This window comes from Copidosoma floridanum, unplaced genomic scaffold (genome assembly GCF_036245765.1).
Source record: "Copidosoma floridanum isolate Cflo_tuat_1 unplaced genomic scaffold, Cflo_Japanese_pri ptg000009l, whole genome shotgun sequence".
Lineage (NCBI taxonomy): Eukaryota > Metazoa > Arthropoda > Insecta > Hymenoptera > Encyrtidae > Copidosoma > Copidosoma floridanum.
In genome coordinates, this window is record NW_028321886.1 from 2287282 (window position 1) to 2307339 (window position 20058).

At 35.4% G+C, this 20058-nt stretch overlaps 3 protein-coding genes across 10 annotated transcripts; 2 read left to right on the forward strand and 1 right to left on the reverse strand.

Annotated features, from left to right (window-relative positions):
- The first annotated feature begins 858 nt into the window (after nt 1–858).
- On the forward strand, nt 859–4353 carry Rpn6 (regulatory particle non-ATPase 6). Of its 5 annotated transcripts, none has more exons than XM_014358751.2 (5): nt 859–1090; nt 2415–2804; nt 3161–3555; nt 3644–3968; nt 4038–4353. In XM_014358751.2, the coding sequence occupies exons 2-5, from the start codon at nt 2484–2486 to the stop codon at nt 4266–4268; spliced, it is 1272 nt and encodes a 423-aa protein (XP_014214237.1). In that variant the 5' UTR covers nt 859–1090; nt 2415–2483; the 3' UTR covers nt 4269–4353. The 5 variants fall into 5 exon arrangements, with proteins under 5 accessions (XP_014214237.1, XP_014214235.1, XP_014214240.1 ...); XM_014358749.2 differs by lacking the exon at nt 859–1090 and adding an exon at nt 2045–2162; XM_014358754.2 differs by lacking the exon at nt 859–1090 and adding an exon at nt 2079–2098.
- Nucleotides 4354–8612: 4259 nt separating this feature from the next.
- LOC106643568 (uncharacterized) lies at nt 8613–15028 on the forward strand. Of its 4 annotated transcripts, none has more exons than XM_014358741.3 (5): nt 8613–9051; nt 9976–10139; nt 10224–10683; nt 11544–12079; nt 13280–15028. In XM_014358741.3, the coding sequence occupies exons 2-5, from the start codon at nt 9989–9991 to the stop codon at nt 13444–13446; spliced, it is 1314 nt and encodes a 437-aa protein (XP_014214227.2). In that variant the 5' UTR covers nt 8613–9051; nt 9976–9988; the 3' UTR covers nt 13447–15028. The 4 variants fall into 4 exon arrangements, with proteins under 4 accessions (XP_014214227.2, XP_014214230.2, XP_014214228.2 ...); XM_014358744.3 differs by lacking the exon at nt 8613–9051 and adding an exon at nt 9349–9420; XM_014358742.3 differs by lacking the exon at nt 8613–9051 and adding an exon at nt 9443–9548.
- A 540-nt stretch (nt 15029–15568) lies between these two features.
- On the reverse strand, nt 15569–19085 carry LOC106643547 (ATP-binding cassette sub-family F member 3). The gene is made up of 10 exons (XM_089589907.1): nt 18931–19085; nt 18329–18434; nt 18059–18239; nt 17653–17984; nt 17354–17547; nt 16974–17275; nt 16664–16887; nt 16237–16595; nt 15934–16154; nt 15569–15859 (listed from the first exon to the last, which is right to left on the reverse strand). Exons 1-10 carry the CDS (start codon nt 19001–19003, stop codon nt 15713–15715), a joined length of 2139 nt encoding a protein of 712 aa, XP_089446033.1. The 5' UTR covers nt 19004–19085; the 3' UTR covers nt 15569–15712.
- Between the last annotated feature and the right edge of the window lie 973 nt (nt 19086–20058).

Genomic DNA, 20058 nt, shown 5'->3' on the forward strand with positions numbered 1-20058 from the left:
TGTTCTTTCTTACGAGTCACAACTGTAATTTCAGCTCCTTGCGTTTAACTTTGACGTTTTTTTTTTTTCTTCTTTGACATATGTGATTTCATACTTTTTTCGACCGAGATCGTTAATACGCGCTTGTATAGGAAGTGAACAATTACCGTATTAATCGTATTTGTCAGCGTTCTCAGAGTCATTGGTTTCATATTGGCATCGGAATTCGCGCTTGAAAACTTTCCGATCGAACAATTGTCGCAAACGGATATAAACACACGCGTCTTTTGTGCGTGTTATTTTCTATTCAATCGATCCTACGCAGATCGGTACATGTTTAGAGTTTGCAGAGATCGCCGAGAGGTGATTGGAGTATGTACACAAAAGTGCATAATTAATCTACATTACATACGATAGTTGGAGTGTTACTCTGTATTATAATATTTAAGCAAAAGAATTTTATATACATGTACTCGAATCGGTTCTGTCGCGAGACCGCAGTCTTTAAAAATTCTTTCTTTGCCAGAAGCACTACCAAGTAAACGCACGTACTGTACTTGAGTATAATATACAGTCGGCAATTGTAAGTCCAAAAAAAAAAAAAAATGCTGCTCGCTTGTGTGTTGAATACTACTTTGTGTTCAAATTGTGAAATAAAATGATCTTGCATTTCTCTTATCTAGCCGATAACGTTAATATATATTATACTTTACGTGTGCGGAAACTGCGCTCCTTGTGTTGGGTTATATTGTTTGAACACACGCGCTTATACTTTTACTCACTTTTGCAAGTGTCGAGCGAGAGATAAGAAAAAACAAAATTAAAAAAGAAATGAATCAATGAGGAATTAGCGCAACTTATATCGAATCTGTTTCACGTACCCGCAAACTGAAAGAATTGGAGCAACAGCAGCGAATCATCGTCCACAACATCAGTCTGTGAAGTAAATAATATTATAATATGGGCGGAAAAGTTAGTAAGAGGAGTTTCTCACCTGCGGCGAATGAAAGTAAAAACCTTGGTGACACTAGCAACCAGAGCACCAGCCCCAACAAGTCGATCGGTCAAAAGAGCGAGGAGAGCCAGTCGCCACCACCAGTAGTTGATAAAGGTTGTAACATTTTTTTTTTTTTTTTTTTTTTTTTTTTCATCACCAATTCTTGATTCAAAACCGTCTCATGTATGCTACCATCTGTGTACATACCTATGTTTTTATATACTTCTTTTGTATTGTATCTTACGATACAATTCTTTTTTCTTGCTGCATCTCAAACGTATATAGTATACAGTCTTAAAATGTGTATTTATTTTTTAAGTTAAACTTTTACTGTTTTCTACCTTGAATCTTAGCCAGTTTTAATCAACTTTCAAAACTATACACTGGAGCTATTCACAGACATTTGTTGCTTATTTCATGTGTGAACGTTCATGGGTGTGTTCCAGTAACGCCCTCCGACAACTTACCGACAACTTAATTATGTCTTACGATGTCTTGCGTCATGTTTAAGTTATCGGTAAGTTGTCGGAGAGCGCTACTAGAACACATGGCATATTGAAAAGAGGGTTCCACTGTTCCGCTAAACTCAAAGTGAGTGAACAGACTGAACAGACCTATACTGTGTTCTCTGTCAGTCAACACAATACATAGTTGCGACCATATGGAAAAAAAAGGTATAGGTCTGTTCAGTCTGTTCACTCACTTTGAGTTTAGCGGAACAGTGGAACCCCCTTTTCAATATGAACGTTTACAATTCATAATGAAATAAGCAAAAAATGTCTATGTGAATACTTAGCTCCATAGGCTTTCAATAACCTAATCTCAGCTTATATTATTTTCTTTGAGTTTTTCAAGTTATGTTTATTTAACATCTGAATTCTGAACAAGTAAATCCTTGCTCATTTATTTTTCTACAAATAGATATAGGAGCGCTTTGATCGTGAAAGCTTTTCAAGAATCTCATTGACAATTAATGACAAAAGGAGAGAGCTCTGCAGAGGCCTCTGACGAGAGAGCAGCACTATACTTATAGCAGAAAGCATATACTTATATATAAGCTTACGCTGTTGGTCGTCTGTTGCAGTTGCAGAGTGCTGCTACTGCTGCAGTTTAATTTAGATCGTAATATACGCTTACCAAAAACAATAATAAATTACATTTTTTCCAAGCTTTCGTGTGCATATACGTATGTAATGTAATTTTGATTTTCGAAATTCAAGTTATTTTTTTTAATAACTATACATGATAACAAACTAAAAACAAGGTTTCAGAGTTCAGTGCTTTGAGGTTAGGTTTAACAAACCCATATCGAGAGAGCCACCCTTTTGATCCTCTAATCCTTAAAGTCCAAAAAACAGTGTGAATAATCTCTTTATCACTTGTTGAGTAATCACTTGCAAGATTAATAATAACAGTGGCCTTATTTTTGTGTCTGCAGCGATTAGTAGAGCACCAGCTCAGTGAGAACGTAACACACGGTGACTGAGCGAATTTCGAGTGGTCTGGCATGGCCGGCGCGATGTTGTTCGAGCGGGCGCAGGCGGTTTCAACGACTAACCGTAGTGAGGGTATCAACCTCCTCAATGAGATTGTCTCGGATCCTAACATCGGGATGGCCCAGGACGACGAGGACAGCATTAGGGTCAAGGAGCAGGGCATTCTGCAGCTTGGCGAGCTCTACAAAAAGGAGGGCAAGGCCAAGGAACTCGCCGAGCTCATCAAAGCCACCAGACCCTTCCTCAGCCTTATCAGCAAGGCCAAAGCTGCTAAGCTCGTCAGGTCGCTTGTTGACTTCTTTCTTGACCTCGAGGCTGGCATTGGTATTGAGGTGAGTCGTGATTCCTATTTATGATACATGTACATTCTGAGTATTCTGACCCACATAATGAGCAACAGTTCATTTGTATTTGTCATGCTTTTGATTTTATCATTTATTTGCTGACAAATAAATGATTTTTATTACAAAAATAGTGTTATTAAGAACTATTTTTATTTATTATTAATATGAAATAAGTATTTAGAAGAAAAAAAACAAATCTCTTTGTTTCTTTGTGTTCTAAAAATAAACTTTTGAGCAAACGCATCATCTTGGATTACTTTTTGCTGCTATTGTTCCAGACTTCTTTTCTTTATATAAAAAAATATATGGCGGAACTCCAATCAAAGATCATATTGTTTTTTTAGGTACAATTGTGTAAAGAATGCATAGAATGGGCAAAAGAAGAGCGGCGCACTTTTTTGCGACAAAGCCTAGAGGCAAGACTGATTGCTCTGTACTTTGATACTGGTATGTATGCGGAAGCTCTGCAGCTCGGCTCTGCGCTATTAAAGGAGTTAAAAAAGCTGGATGACAAACAATTATTGGTTGAAGTGCAGTTATTTGAGAGCAAAACTTATCATGCCCTAAGCAATCTTGCCAAAGCAAGGGCCGCTTTGACGAGTGCTAGGACCACAGCAAACGCAATCTATTGTCCGCCCAAAATGCAAGCTGCCCTCGACCTTATGTCGGGTATTTTGCATGCTGCTGACGAACGAGATTTCAAGACTGCTTATTCTTATTTTTACGAAGCTTTTGAAGGGTAGGAGAACAAATATTCGCGGATCATAATTTTATCACTATACAATTTTTTTCTCAAAAGCGTTGATTTGAAAAAAAATTTCTTAAAGATACGACAGCGTCGAAAGCCCCAAAGCTCTCACAGCGCTAAAATACATGTTGCTCTCAAAAATTATGCTACGCTCGCCTGAAGACGTCCAAACGATCATGTCAGGAAAACTTGCTGTCAAATATGCTGGGCGTGATCTAGATGCAATGAAGGCAGTAGCTGAAGCAAGCCATCGTCGTTCCCTTGCCGACTTTGAAACTGCGCTTAAACAATATCATCAGGAACTGAAGGAAGACGTTATCGTGCGAGCTCACCTCGACTCGCTGTACGACACAATGCTTGAGCAAAATCTCTGTCGAATTGTTGAACCCTATTCACGCGTTCAGGTAATTCGAAAATCAACTTACTCATTTTGACAAAGTATTTTAATCTAAGAAGTATTCAATCTTTGTTAGGTCGGTCACATAGCGTCATGCATATCTCTGTCGATCTCACAAGTAGAAAAGAAGTTGTCGCAAATGATTTTGGATAAAAAACTGCGTGGAGTTCTCGACCAAGGAGAAGGTGTTCTCATAGTCTTTGAAGAGACGCCAAGAGATAAGACATACGAAATTGCTCTAGAAACGGTTCACAGTATGGGCAAAGTCGTGGACACACTCTATCAGAAGGCTAAGAAGCTTACCTAGCCTTATTTAAGTGAACTTTGTACAATTAACAAACTATTATAATTATTATTACTATTAACGATTAAATTCTTATTCAATTCCGGCAGATTTATTGCACTCTTTTCTTAATTTAGATTAGTAAAGTTTGCAATTCTTTAATTTACCATACGTTTGATGATTTTCTAATTTTCTGCACCTGATTGTTGAAAAATCGTCATTCATCTAAATTTTACCCACGAAATTAATAGTATTAAATTGTAGACAATCATTGTTTTTGAGAATATTTTTCGCTTATTAAAATTTGATAATGCAATTTGAATAAACAACCGAGTAAAGCAAAATAACTTGTTTTTTTCAGCTCTAATATATCTGAGCAACTATTAAGCCAAGAAAAGTATCATTGGGAAGATCGGCGTTATTGATTGTAACATATAAATGTACTTTTCCATATGTTTGATGGTTTTATTGATAATGATTTAATTGAAAGAATTTCGATAGTTTTATTATTACTTTATTTTTTCATTTGTAATGATGTCTGGTAAAAGTTTGCTATTAAATTACATCTTATCATTTATTGTTGTGAAATACAACTTAATGATTATTGATTATTAAAATATAGTATATTTTATGGTTTGGTTTGGTTTGATTTATAAATAATACGTATGTCTATACAGCTGCAGTTGCGAGAAACATATTTAATTAAAGCATTACGCAACAATATACATATAAATTAATTTTGTTAAATAAATTAATTTAAAACATTTAAACGTTTTCTAACGTGTTTACAGTACTTTTTTTTATTCCAACAGCTTATTTATAAATATTTCTCATCAAAGAAATACATAAATTTCCTCTGAAGCGGATATATATATATTCAATACATAGAGTTCAGGTAAACTGTTATTACGATAGTCTTATAAAAGCTAGTTTTATTTTTCAACAAAACACTCGATGACAGTAGTAACAAAGAAATTTTTAAAATAAAAAACGTCAACCAAGCATGTAAAGCCAAATGCTAGCTACACCAATCATTGGTTCCGTCATACCATTACGTTAAGAAATTGTAATGTCTTTGATCAACAATATTAATGCATTGGACATTAAATCCAACCCTGTGTCGTATTTTTTTGGAATGCATCTAGAATTCGTATAGAGGAACTGCATTTGTACTCTTAAGTGGCAATCAATCCCTTATTCTCTTTTATAAGTATATTGCGATAAAAATTTAAAGTTGCAAGAAGTAAGTAGGTATAAATAAATAATTAAGTACTTAAATCATTCCTTGAACTCGTAAGCAACAAACAGTTGTTTATAAGAGAAAGTTTCACGACTGGAAAACAAAAAGCCCCTATGTCTCAGCAGCTCACGCAGTTTAAGGTAACTTAACAATAATTCTTGCTGTTTTTGCTGTTTTCACTCCCATGCCACCGATATTTCAGAGTTTGTTGACATGCGGAATCCACTGAGCCGAACGCCGAGCCCCAACTGTCACCGACTGTTTCACTGTTTGAGTTTGACAGTAAAACTTTGAATCTTTGAATGTTAGTACAGGGTACAGGTTGACGCTAGCACAGCACCGCCCGACCTTGCGGCGTTACAACGATCTACGTAACTGCTGGCAGCATTTGCGGACTACCTACAGCCTCTCTGATTTCATCATTTCTGGTAACGAGAGCACGGTGTAAAATATTACGTGAAGTTATGTATAGTGATTATAGTAATCACTACTAAGTCTAAGTAGTGCCATATGATCGATTTTATTAAATCATAAGTAGAACATCTATAATTTTGGAGGAAGATTTTCGGGTAAAAAATAAATTGTATACTTGTCGCAAATAGCACAGACAATGTTCACTTTTTATTGTGTATCCATAAAATTAGTTGCGGCTGGTTTATAATCGATAACATGGCTCTACTGTAAGTTGTAATAATTATTAGGATCAGCGCCATCTAGCGGTCGAAACTTTTTTGGCCAAAAATTGCTTCTGAAATTCTGAAGGAGAGCTTTAGGCAGTTTAGCTCTAGAGCCAGTTAATCAATTATAAACCAGCCGCAACTAATGTCATACATGTAAAATAAAGGTTTACGTTGTCTGCATTGTTGGCGGCAAGTTTACAATTTATCTTCTACCTGAATATCGACCTACCATATATTTATACTTTCGGGTAAAAGATAAATTGTAAACTTGCCGCCAACCGTGCAGACAACGTAAACTTTTATTTTACATGTATGACATTAGTTGCGGCTGGTTTATAGTTAAGTAAATGGCTCTAGGGCTAAACTGCCTAATGCTCTCCTTCAGAATTTCAGAAGCAATTTTTGGCCAAAAAAGTTTCGACCGCTAGATGGCGCTGATCCAAATAATTATTACTACTTATAGTAAAGCCATTTAATCAATTATAAACCAGCCGCAACTAATTTTGTAAATACAAAATAAAAAGCTAACGTTGGTTGCACTGTTAGCGGCAAGTTTCCAATGTGTCTTTTATACGAATATCGACCACCTATATATTTATTTATTCGGGTAAAAAATAAATTGTCAACTTGCCGCCAACAGTGCAAAAAACATTAACTTTTCATTTTATATACATATAATTAGTTGCGGCTGGTTTATTATTGATTAAATGGCTCTACCATAAGTAGTAATAATTATTTGGATCAGCGCCATCTAGCGGTCGAAATTTTTTTGGCCAAAAATTGCTTCTGAAATTCTGAAGGAGAGCTTTAGGCAGTTTAGCTTTAGAGCCAGTTAAATAATTATAAACCAGCCGCAACTAATACTATTCATGTAAAATAAAAGTTTACGTTGTCTGCATTGTTGGCGGCAAGTTTGCAATTTATCTTTTATCTGAATTTCCACCTACTATATATTTATACTTTCGGGTAAAAGACAAATTGTTAACTCGCCGCAAATAGCACAAACAATGTTTAATTTTTATTTTATATTTATAACAGTAGTTGCGGCTGGTTTATAATTAGGTAAATGGCTCTAGGGCTAAACTGCCTAAAGCTCTCCTTCAGAATTTCAGAAGGAATTTTTGGCCAAAAAAGTTTCGACCGCTAGATGGCGCTGATCCAAATAATTATTACTACTTATAGTAGAGCCATTTAATCAATTATAAACCAGCCGCAACTAATTTTATAAATACAAAATGAAAAGCTAACGTTGTTCGCACTGTTAGCGGCAAGTTTCCAATTTATTTTTCACCCGAAAGTATAAATATATAGGTGGTCGATATTCGTGTAAAAGACACATTGCAAACTTGCCGCAAGCAGCATAAACAATGTTAACTTTTTATTTTGTATCTACTTAATTAGTTGCGGCTGGTTTATAATTGATTAAATGGCTCTACCATAAGTAGTAATAATTATTTGGATCAGCGCCATCTAGCGGTCGAAATTTTTTTGGCCAAAAATTGCTTCTGAAATTCTGAAGGAGAGCTTTAGGCAGTTTAGCTTTAGAGCCAGTTAATTAATTATAAACCAGCCGCAACTAATACTATTCATGTAAAATAAAAGTTTACGTTGTCTGCATTGTTGGCGGCAAGTTTGCAATTTATCTTTTATCTGAATTTCCACATACCATATATTTATACTTTCGGGTAAAAGATAAATTGTAAACTTGCCGCAAACAGCACAAATAGTGTCAAATTTTTATTTTATATCTACAAAATTGGTTGCGGCTGGTTTATAATTGATTTAATGGCTCTAGGGCCTAAACAGCCTAAAGCTCTCCTTGAGAATTTTAGGGCCACTTTTTAGTTCAGAAATCCGCAACGCTAGATGGCGCTGATCCAAATAATTATTACAAAATAACTTACAGTATATAGTCATATAATCTGTTTGCGGCAAGTATACAATTTATTTTTTACCTGAAAATCTTCCTCCAAAAGTATAGATGTTTTACTTGTGATTTAATAAAATCGACCATATGGCACTACTTAGACTTAATAGTAATTACTATAATTACTACACATAACTGACATAACTTCACGTATACCTTACACCATGCTCTCTTTACCAGACCAGAATGATAAAATCCAAAGTAAATATAAGTATAAAGTTTACATATATATTAAACAAATTTCTTTCCCACATAACGATGTAACAATTAGAAGCTGTACTTTATAAGTAAAATGAAATAGAAACCGTCTGCTTTGCAACTTGTGTGCGCGCTTTCGTGCACTTGTATGTATATGTATAATAAATACGTGCTATTGACACTATTCGGCTATAATTGTGCAATTTGTGCACTCTTCCACTCTTCTGCCCTTCTGCGTGTTTTTTATTTTATGTAGATGTCGTGACCGGGCAATGATGTCGCCCCGTGTTGTCCCCGCTCAGTCTGCGTCTGTTCGTGTGTACGAAAAGGTGAAAGGGCATCAGGAGCAGAGAGTGCCTCTGATCTATGCCTAAAGTAAAGTGCCAATAAAAAAAGTGCAGTGCGGGTATATTTATTTAGTGTGCATAAAGATAGGTATGGCCATTTAAACTGAGAGGATAAAAAAATATAGTTGGGAGCACCATCAGCAGCTGGCCTGCAGGCTCTCCTCTGTTTTTTCGGTTGCCTGTATACCTAGGTACATAGCATTGTTGGCATAGAGATCATTTTCCTGGCCTGTTGTACAGTAAACCAATCAATCCAGTACAGCTACATCAGCGACAGCAAAGAACTGTCTGCGAAGCGAGTGATTTAAGTGAAGCACAGAAGCTACAGCAGGTGCATTAAAGAGAGAAGAAAAGCAACTTATTCCAAGAGAAAAGGAGCAGGGAAAAGAGTCTCGGAGTCGTGTATAGCTCCAAGGTAAATTGAACGCATTTATATTTTATTGGACAATTAACAAAAAAAAAAAAAAAAAAAGAATTAACCGCTCACGTTTTAACCTAATTTTCCGTTTTGGACGGTGGAAAGAGACAGCATGTACATGTTGTAAATAGCTTACTACATGGAATTAGGTATAAAAAAAAAAGAGAGCCCCCCTCAAGGCCTGTACTAGTTGCAAGGTACACATGCATGTATACTTACCAACTAACTCTTGCTTCCACCATGATAGCGACCGCTGTCTAATTTTACTTTTTTGTAGCACCCGCGCGCGTATCTCTCTTCCTCTCTAAGTATATGGAACTCTAGAGCATTGAGTGTGCTTGTCTTCAGATTAGAAAATTAAATAAAGTAAATAAATTGATTAAATACAGCGAGGGAACAAGAAGTGTAATATACCGTATGTATTTGACAGACATGTGTACTGACTTATCTATTTACATGCGTGATGCGTCATTTGTATTTGACGTACAGGACGAGTATTTATTTATTTTTTTCTTTTGTCAACTCGACCAGTCGAACCCCCTGAACATTTAAATATACGCTTATGTATGTGTAAGTGCATGAATGTTTATGAAAGCAGACCGTCTGCTCTTGAAGGACTTGAAGCTTAGTTTAAGTTTAAAGTGAAAAGTGAGTCACTTACACTAACACGGGTCCGCTAATCATGTACACGTGTGTCATGCCTGCCTCTTATGAGCTGTAGTGATTATTGTGGCGATGAGCAAGAGTGAGTCCAAGAAAGTGATTGTGAATAACATATACTTACACACAAAATCAAGCGCGTGAACTCTTATTATCTCGAATCTTTTTTTTATTTTAATTTTTTTTTTTCATTCAAATAGCAGTTAAATAGGTCATACGAAAGGTATACTTCAAATATTTTCTTACACTTTTTGATCAAAGGTGAGCAACAACAATGCCAGCACCACCACCTCCACCTGCACCCACGTTCAACCTAGGAGCAGGGTCGCTGGAACAAGACAGAGGAGCGTTGCTCCAATCTATCAGGGCTGGCAAACAGCTCAAGAAAACGGTTACTGTTGATAAAAGTGGCCCTGCTATTGCTGGTAAGTTTGTATTTTACTCTACTTTTAAAAATAGCTAGATGGTTAAAACTAACAGGTCTGTGTGAACTTTGTTGTTTGTTGCAGGTAAAGTCAAAGGAGAGGGCACTAGTACTTCAAGCACCACAAATGTAAATACAAGGTCTAATGTAGCGAGTAATAAGGGAAATAGTATTAACAATGGCAACTCCATGGGTTTGGGAGGCCTATTTGCCGGTGGCATGCCTAAACTCAAACCAACTGGTATGAGAAACAATCTGGCAGAAAGAGACAATGGTAATGGACCTGTAAACATGGGATCAGCTACGTTACCAAGTGCCAAACGTGGACCGCCACCTATGCCACCGTCAGCTGCACAGAAACCACAGATATTTGCCCAAAAAGTTACAGAGTCTAGCGCGAATTACAGCCCAGAGACTCCAAAAATATCTTTTGGAAAACCAACATTGGCACCAAAGCCACCTACGACGTCTTTGAGTGGAGTACAGCAAAAACCCTCACCACCGCCTAAAAAACTCAATCTCACAATAAGCAATTCAGTTTCAAGGTAAGTTGTTCAATTATCATCTTCTAAGACTGGAAAGAACTAAGCGTTGTATTAACTTAGTAACGTTAACTAAAACAAATTAATTAGTTGTTTATCAATTTACTATATCACATGAAATTAGTATCATGAATTTCTTAACAAGTGCATTGAATTTTAAAAAGTAGGTGGGTGTTGTAACCTTATTGTTATTGACCTTGTTCTCATATTCTTTAGTTTCTATGGCCTCTGGTGCTTAACCGTGCATTTTAATTGTTCCGCTGACAACGGGTACATTATGTTACAGAAACGTTCTCGCAATTGCTATTTTTTCACCAAAACAATTTATTAAAAATTTACAATTTTTTTTTTTTTATTTATAAAAATTTAATAATATTAATAAACAACTTATTTTTATGAACTAAAAACATTTTCTAAACTTTAACGGGATACTGTACATGTTACGTTGTGTTTATTTACGAATAATTTGAGCATAGATAGAATTTTGAAGCTGTCTAGGAGTAAGTCGGAACTTTCGTTACATGAAATGATAACTATAGTACTAATCGACATATTGTCACTCCCCTCACAATTTTCGTTGCTCCTTTAGATATGTTTGGACATTAAATTACTATTTTTAAATCGAATCTAATAATTTTTTTCAACTTTCAACAACGCGTTTAAAATTTACAAAAATATGAGTAACTCTTGAGTAATTAAATAAACGCATGTATTGAAATTTGTATCAGGATATATAACATTCACTTTTCTGTGTTGATACTCGGCACTTAAAAAATTTTAGCAATTCAAGGTGGAAAAACAATAAATTTTCACGTGCTTTAGAAACAGCTTTAAAAATCATCGATCATTACTTTATTTTGCAGAGCACAGAGTATGCGAATACCACGCTCACCACCGGTGTTGGCACCGACGCCGTCTTCGCTGCACCAGTCTCAGGATTGCCTGAACGAGCCTCAACACAGGCCTATGATCACACGAGTGCTGAGGCCACCGCAAGCGAGGCCACCGTCACCGCCCACATCCCGAGCCCCGAGTAGCAGCAGTAGTGGCAGCGGCACCACGAGCAACGGAGTGCCAATCACGAGGGTTGCTCCTCCACCCCCAACCCGGGCACCGTCTATGCCTCCCCCGCCGCCGCCACTACCGTACCGCACCTCGTCCACGGTGATGCCGAGTGGTGGAAGCACCCCTATCATGACGATGGCAACAACGATAAGGCAGGCACCACCAGCACCACCACCCCCGACGCCACCAACGCGAAGCCAATCTCTTCAGCAGCGCAACGGGCTGGGACACACTGATTTGGAGTTGCGCTTTGCCGAAATGTTTCATTCGATAGCTACTTTCCCAGCGCCCGCGCCCTTCCGTGGCATTCCTAAGGTCTACAACAGCAAAACTGGTGAGCCTCTTGGCCAGAATGTCCGGGCCTATGGGGGATTGTTTAACTTTGCTCTTAAAAGGCAGTCCTCTCAGTTCGATGTTTAACTTTTTACCTCTAGCCGTTTTTTTACCTTTCTTACCTCTTCTATCTCGTCAAGTTTCAACTAGTCTGTTACTTTCTTGCGTGCTAATTTTGGTTCTATGTCAAATGGGTTTAATGTGAATTTTTGCAGTATAAAGTTATTTGGTATTGCTTTGAGTCGAGCAGTTTACATACAATCGTAATGTTAATAATTTTTTTTACCCGTGTCATATGATTGTTTGAATGTTAATCTATTGTCAAGCATAGATTCTAGTAGAGTTCTTAGCATTCAAGCATTGTATGGATTTAATTTATTAACATTGTTAATTTTTTTTCAATTTGACATTAAACCTTTTTACTAATTTTTTCTTTACTAAAACATTTAAAACAACGCTTTAAGTATACAAAACACTAAACTGTTATGCTCTACAAATTATAAATCTATAGGAAATCGCTGATGATACATATGTAAAAGCATACTTGTTAAGAATTATTTGTAGTTAGTGGCATTATTATTATTATTATTTTTTTTTGTTCACCAACCAATATGTAAATATAAATGAAAGATTGTTAGTTCCGATTTCCGTTTCTTTACTTTTGACATGGCTTCATCATCCTCTTTTATTAAAGCACAAAATTAACAATAATCTAGGCACTATTTGCATGAGATTCTATTTGGCATTTGTCAAATTGGTCTAGTCATTTATTTTAATGAGTCTAATAAAGGAAAATCAACACAAAGTTAAGGAGCAAATCTCATTGCAACTAATATAACTAAGCAAGCTGTAACAAAATGCACTATAACTTTTTCACTCACTGCTTCTCAAGCCCAACGCAGCCTCTTGTTTAGCCATACTAACAAACTAATAAAAAGCCTAAAAGCTGTGCTTTGTTGGACAACAGGCAGCCTTTGCCGCCATAAAAATCTGCATGTCGCCAACTAGAAAACGTTTTCTCTCTCTATCCAGCATGCGTCTAAAAATATTATCAAGTGTATTGTATTGTACTCTAACTACTTTCCTTTTTTCCGAACATAAAGCAAAAAATGATGATGGAATTCTTAATTTTTTTGGGTTTTTTTTTTTTTTTTTTTTTTTTTTTTTTTTATTATTTCGTGCCGCAAAACTGTTGCCACAGCCGCTGCACAGAAACAGCAAGCGCCCGCACCGCCCCAGCGTTCAGTATCCAGCGTAGGAAGTAGTGTGCTCCACTCGCCCGGCTCGAGAAAACAGCCGCCCCAGCCACCAGCACCTGCGGCATCGCAGCAGTGGCAGCAACAGAACGCAGCCTCGTCGGCCTGCTAAGGACGGCTCCGCTCTTGTCTATGCTTTCTCCTCCCCTGCAATCGTCAAGATAACAGTCCCGATGATCAGCCTGTGTAGACTGTTGCTGCTATTGTTTTGTTGTTGTTGCTGTTGTTATTGTTGTTGATAATAATCATGAAATAATATTATGAGGGAAAGCCGATGACCAAGAGAATAATCACGTAGATTTATTTACGATACCGTTGTTTCACTGCATAAATACGTAGAGATGATTAGGAAGGGAAATATACAAGTGTATGTTTTTTTTGTCTTCTTGTGGAGGACTCTTCGACCGACGCATTATTTGTGTGGATGTGTCTTTTTGTATGCACGTGAGAAAAAGAGAGAAAAAAAAATATATATATATATATCTATATAAATATATACACCAAATAATGATGGTGTACGTGTATTGTGAATGCGTAGAATGTATGGAAAAAAAAAGACAGAAATACTTTAAAGTGCCCCCCTTCGCACAAATGTTGTTAAAATATACCTACATACACACGAACACACATGTATATATCGCAGTAACTCCTCGAATTTTCTTGAGAGAGCAATTATTTATGAAATCCGAAGTACGTGTCGCGCGCGTGATTCTTTTCTAGTTTTTGTTGCTATTATATTATCAATGTTTTTCATTATAACTGGTTGTTTGTGGAAATTCAATTGAGAGATCGTTGAATTTTTCTATATTAAAAGAAATTATATCGTTGAACATTTTTATGAATTTTTTAATCAAATTCGTTTTCGCTCGAAATTCGTATATGTTTCGGCATGAAAACTTCAAGTTTCAGCTCGACAAAATTTGCACAGCTGGTACGAAAATGGGTTTTTAAAGAATAATTACAAAATATATCGCGATAAGCAATGATTATAAGTTTCGTGAAGCGTGAAAACCTTGAAGTTACTAAACTGATAATAAAATAACAATTGAGAGTTACCTAATTTTTCGAGGTTTGTCCTTTAATTACTTCGCTTTATATTATCTTCTAATTATTTATCAAATAAATTTAATTTCATGCATTTATATACATGTATAAATATACAGAAGGATGAAAAATTAATATTAGTTTTTACAAAAATGAAGTGCATGCGTGCGAAGACTAAGCAAAAATAATCTTTTCTCATTTTATATTTCCCTCAAGGATAATAACTTTTAATTAACAGTGCAGGGCAATTAAAATTTTTTGAAAAATAGGTGAACTCTGTCAAAGCGAAACCATTATACGACGTACATGTACATACACCCTGACAATTTGCAGGATATGAATTGAGTTGCCAAGATATTTTATTATTATTATTTGTATTTTGTGGTGTGTATTATTTTGAATAATGTAATCGTTAAAAGAAAAAACTAACAAATTCTTTGTAAAATATTTTGGTGGCATGCTCGCAATTTTTTTTTTTTGCCAGAGTATCTAATTACTACTTCTTGAGGATAGTAATCTTTCAAAGATTCAAAGAAATAAATTGTGATAATCTTTTTTTTCCTCTTTTTTAATTTATATGTATGTTAACAAAAATATTAGAACATTGCGTATCATATAATTTAGTAAAAAATAAATTTTATTTATATGAACTCTATTGTATTCATTAACTAATTTACTGAACACTTTTTTTTTATTCATTAGCAGTCACATGTTTTAACGTCAAAATGATTTCTTTGAAATTTTAAATGATGTTTTACAAGATCATCACAAATTTTAAAAGTCACAATGATTCAATTAAAACTACTGGAATATTTGATTTACTGCTCCTTTGTTCAGAGTCATGAGTTACTGATTGCTTTTATTTATTTCTCTATTGGCACCAACCAGAAGTGCACTTTTATTCGTTGATTAATTTATAACAAAAACTTGTAAATAATATTGTTTTAAATATTATTGTGGCATCATTCATAGTTAACTTAATCATTAATAAAAAAGTGCTAGGACAAATTGTAAACTGCCATAATATAATGTAATTAATTATAAATATGATGTTAGTAAAATTATAATTCTAACAATTTAACAAATTTGCATTTAAATTTTTACTAAAACTGATTTGACTAATCTAACTTTAAATGATAAAAATATGAGACACTTTTGTAAAGTAACTATGTCTTAAAAGTATTGAAACAATTTTTTATTTATGTATGATATTTTTTGCTTTGAGGTAGTGGAGTATTAAAATTTGAAACAGTTGGTATAATAATTGTCGATTTTTTTTAATTAAATTAATAGTAAATATAAACGAATTTGTCAAGAAGTAACGTTGAAAACGCTCACGATTCGAGTTCCTTTTCAATAATCCTTCTGTACTCGTCAAAACCACCTTCTATACATTTTACAGAACCTCCACCACACACCCATAACTCCTTGCACACCATACGAATTAACCTTTCATCGTGAGATACAAGTATCACACCAGCCTGAAAAATTGAGAATTATTAATGTGAAAAACTTTTTTAAATTATATTTTCACAAATTCTATAAACATGCTTACTTGACAGCTGTTGATAGCTTTCCCTAGAGCCTCTATTGACTCAATATCTAAATGGTTGGTTGGTTCATCTAGAACTAGGAAATTCGGCATGGCAGCACACATTAGTGCAAAGGCAACTCTTGACTTTTGCCCTCCTGATAACGAGTGTATTGTTTGAAGAGCTAAATCTCCAGTGATTCCAAAGCTACCCAACATTCTTCGATATTCCTCAATGGGTTTACCTAAATACAAAAATTGTAAAACAATAATTAATGTTTTATAAAATATGGTAAGATGTGACGTATACTTGTCCCCATTCCTTACCTGGAAAGTGATTTTGGAGAAGTTCAACAGGACAAACCCTAAGGTCAAGTTGATCCACGTGATGTTGGCTAAAGTATCCAAACTTTAGACTGCGATGTGTGTGTACAGTGCCGTTAATGGGACTTAGTGTGCCGGTGATTATTTTTAATAACGTCGTTTTACCAGCTCCATTTTCTCCGACTATACAAATACGCGACTGCAGATCGGCACTTAAACTTACGTTCGTAAATATAAAATCCTTGCTATTGGGGTAACGGAATGCGGCTTCGTTGATTTGGAGTATGGGAGGATTCAGAGGATCAACGTCGGGGAAACGTAGTGTTACTTCACTCTCCTTATCTACTGCCTTGAGTTCTGGTCTAGAAGTAAAATATTTCATTGAATATAACGACAAAATGTTTTTTAATCATAATAAACGTGTACTTACAACTTGTCGAGCATTTTTATTTTGCTCTGAACACTTGAAGCGCGATTTGCATTATAACGGAAACGATCAATGAATTCTTGAACGTGAGCTCGTTTAGCCTGTTGCGCTTCAAACTCTCGTTGCTGATTCTTTTCACGCTCGTCTTTCGTCTTTTCAAATTGTTCATAATTTCCATGATATGACTCAATTTTCTGTCCTTTTAGATAAAGTATATCAGTAGGCACCTAATAAACATACATTTTTGAAAAGTGTTATCCAAGTGACTAATGTTATAGAGTTTTTATTTATAGGTAATTCAGGAAACACTTACAGTGTCAAGGAAATTACGGTCATGAGAGACCACGAGAAGAGTAGTGGGCCAAGATTGCAAATAACGTTCGAGCCACATGATGGCCTTGATATCCAGCATGTTTGTGGGTTCATCAAGTAGTAAAAGATCTGGTTTGGAAAACAAAGCTCGTGCTAAGGCAAGCCTCATGCGCCATCCACCCGAAAAAGATTTAGTTGGCCAACTTTGGCGCTCTACAGAAAAACCAAGACCAGATAGTATTGTGCTTGCTCGTGCAGGAGCTTTTTCTACCTCTGCAAGTTGCATTGCCTCGAAAACTTTTGCTATAAACGTATTTAATTAATAATTTGAATCGAGAGATTTTATTTGGGTAAATCAAGTAATTAGTATAATAATTTTACCTAATTCTTCACCTAGAGCGTCATTGCTTTTTCCTTCCTTCTCGATCGCTGCTTGCAGTTCTGCTTCGCGTTTTAAAAGTGCACAGCGCTCTTCGTCTGATTGCAGCACCGACTCGAGAGCGGATGTGTCGTCACCAGCCACTTCTTGTTCCACATGTAGAACTCGTATGTGTGAAGGTATTTGTAACTGTTTACTGATATTCACATAAAAACTCTGAGTCAACGGTGTTGCATAAAAGTTGTTGTAAAAATAACAAAGTATCGTAAAATTTTGTTTGCGATTGGTTATTGGCGTTTACCTAGATATCATTCTCAGTAATGTTGTTTTACCAAGTCCATTGCGTCCAACAAATCCATACCGTCTGCCAAAGGCTAACGTCAAATCGGCTCCTTGCAACAGTACTCGGTCTCCATATGCTACATCGAAATTTTCTATCCTAACATCATTTGTCCTATTTGTTCCGCCTTTACCTTCTAACTTATTGTCCTTTTTACTTATCACCTGACTGACCGTGGCAGTTTCAAGTGCAGGTAAAGCACCATTTTTATTAGCCCCAGTTTCACAACTACGATTCTCCTGTTTCTGTCTTAATTTGGCTTCTGCTTTTTCTAATTTTTTGGCATCCACTTTCTGGAATATTAAAAATTTTTTGCAATAAAATACTAAGCATGTAATACATCTGCTGAGTAAAATGAACATCCTACTGAAGAATCATCTCTAGTTGTGACCCAAATACTTCTCATTTCATCAACCTCCTCCTCCAAAGTTGCAGTCATCGAGCCCATGTGAATAGGTGTGCTTAATACTTTGTTTACAACATTGTTTCTCCTTGCCATGCCATTGGAACCACTTTTCAACATATTTAGCAGATCCGTGCATATTTGTCTGCGGCAAAAAAAAAATTTCAGCACTCCATATGATGTATAGCATACTTGCAGACCCGTATTCTTAATGACGAATGTAAATTTACTTACTTAACCTCGTTTTGGGACTTGTATTCTACCTCATGTAAAACCTGTCCAATTGCTTCATAAACTTCATCTGCGTCCTCGAAGTCGTCTTTAGAACTATCTAATATACCTGAAGTCAGAGTGCATAAAATTAGAGTTAAAGTTTGCAAAGCTTGATTTCTCTTGTTTTTTTTTTTTTTTTTTTTTTTTTTTTTTCCTAACATAATATTTTCAACAAGTAAAAAAATTATTTTTAATTCAACAATGCTACTGTTAATAAAAAAATTTGAAACGATGCTTTAGTCATAAGTCCGACATGAAACCTCAATGACGATTAACAATATTAAGTACCTTTTTGAAAAACTGCTTTGAAAAGTTTAGGCAAGCAGAAGACTTGAAAAAGAGTGACACATGCATTACAGGATTCGATCGCGTGCGGTCAAGTAAGTAGTGTTTCATAGAAAAAAAAAAAATAAATAAATGAATAGGTACATTTCATTTCGAGTATAGTAAAAGTTCAGACAGTTATTGTTCATATCCCTAGGTGAGTATAGTACTTACCATTGGTACAATACGCGTGTGTGAATATTTTTATATTTTACAATTGAGGTTAAATGTACACCCACCTTTAACATAATGGAAGAGTTCGTCGTCGATCGTCGGATACAAACTTTTAATGTAACTGCCACAATCTGCCATATCACAAATCACGACAGATTGTCCAACTGTTAAATTGATCTTAAATATGAATGAACAACACGGGCGTACCTCAACTTTTTTTGTACACTCTTGTTTGTGTATATATATATATATATATATATATATGTTAATAAAAAAACAGAAAGGTCCACTGGTCCACACACTCTCATGCACAGCTCTTTCTTTCCTAATAGGTACTCGTTCACTGAGTTCACTCCGCTCACTCACCACAGTCACCACACCACTGACTCCGCTGGTCGGAGTTGGACAATTCCTTGGAATCTATTATATTCTAAATATTCTTACATACCCCTCTATATACCAATCTACCGTGATCAAAAAGTATTAATATAGGGTTCTAAAACTTGAACTTTAGAGCCCACTCACTGGGAGATTCAAACGTTCACCGTTGATTGCATGCACAAGGATAGGGAAGGTGGGTGGCGCTAACAACTTGAACAGCCACAGAAGCATTTTATTTTTTTTTATATATTTGTACAATTTAAGTTGAGAATTTGTTAAGTTGTTAGGCAGTGTTCAACGTTGCGGATGAGTGTAAAAATCTCTGATCTTGTTTACTCATCGATTCTTTTTTCTTAAATCAGCCACTTGGGCATATATATATGTACACTTGACAATTCGTGAGTTGTAAGTTTTATCATTAAAATTATGAAACTTAAAAAAAATAAATGTTTGTCTATTGAACATGCCTTCTCAACCATAATCTAAATTAAAATCTAAAAACTCGGGCACCGCACATTCTATACTGCAACTGGACTAGATAAACGTTTAGATGATTCCATACGTACTTTTTTTTATTATTAATATATATACCTACCAACCTACCTACCTACGTAAGTTTTCATTCGCTCTTATATTTAAGACACTTATTTATTGCTACGAGGCAGAGATATAACATTATTTAACATATTCCAATTTAATAACGACTTAACCAGTCATTTATCAACATTGTTACTCAACTGCCGTATTTGTTTGTTATACCTAATATAAGTAAACTCATAAAAAATGATTTTTACAATATTATATATATATAT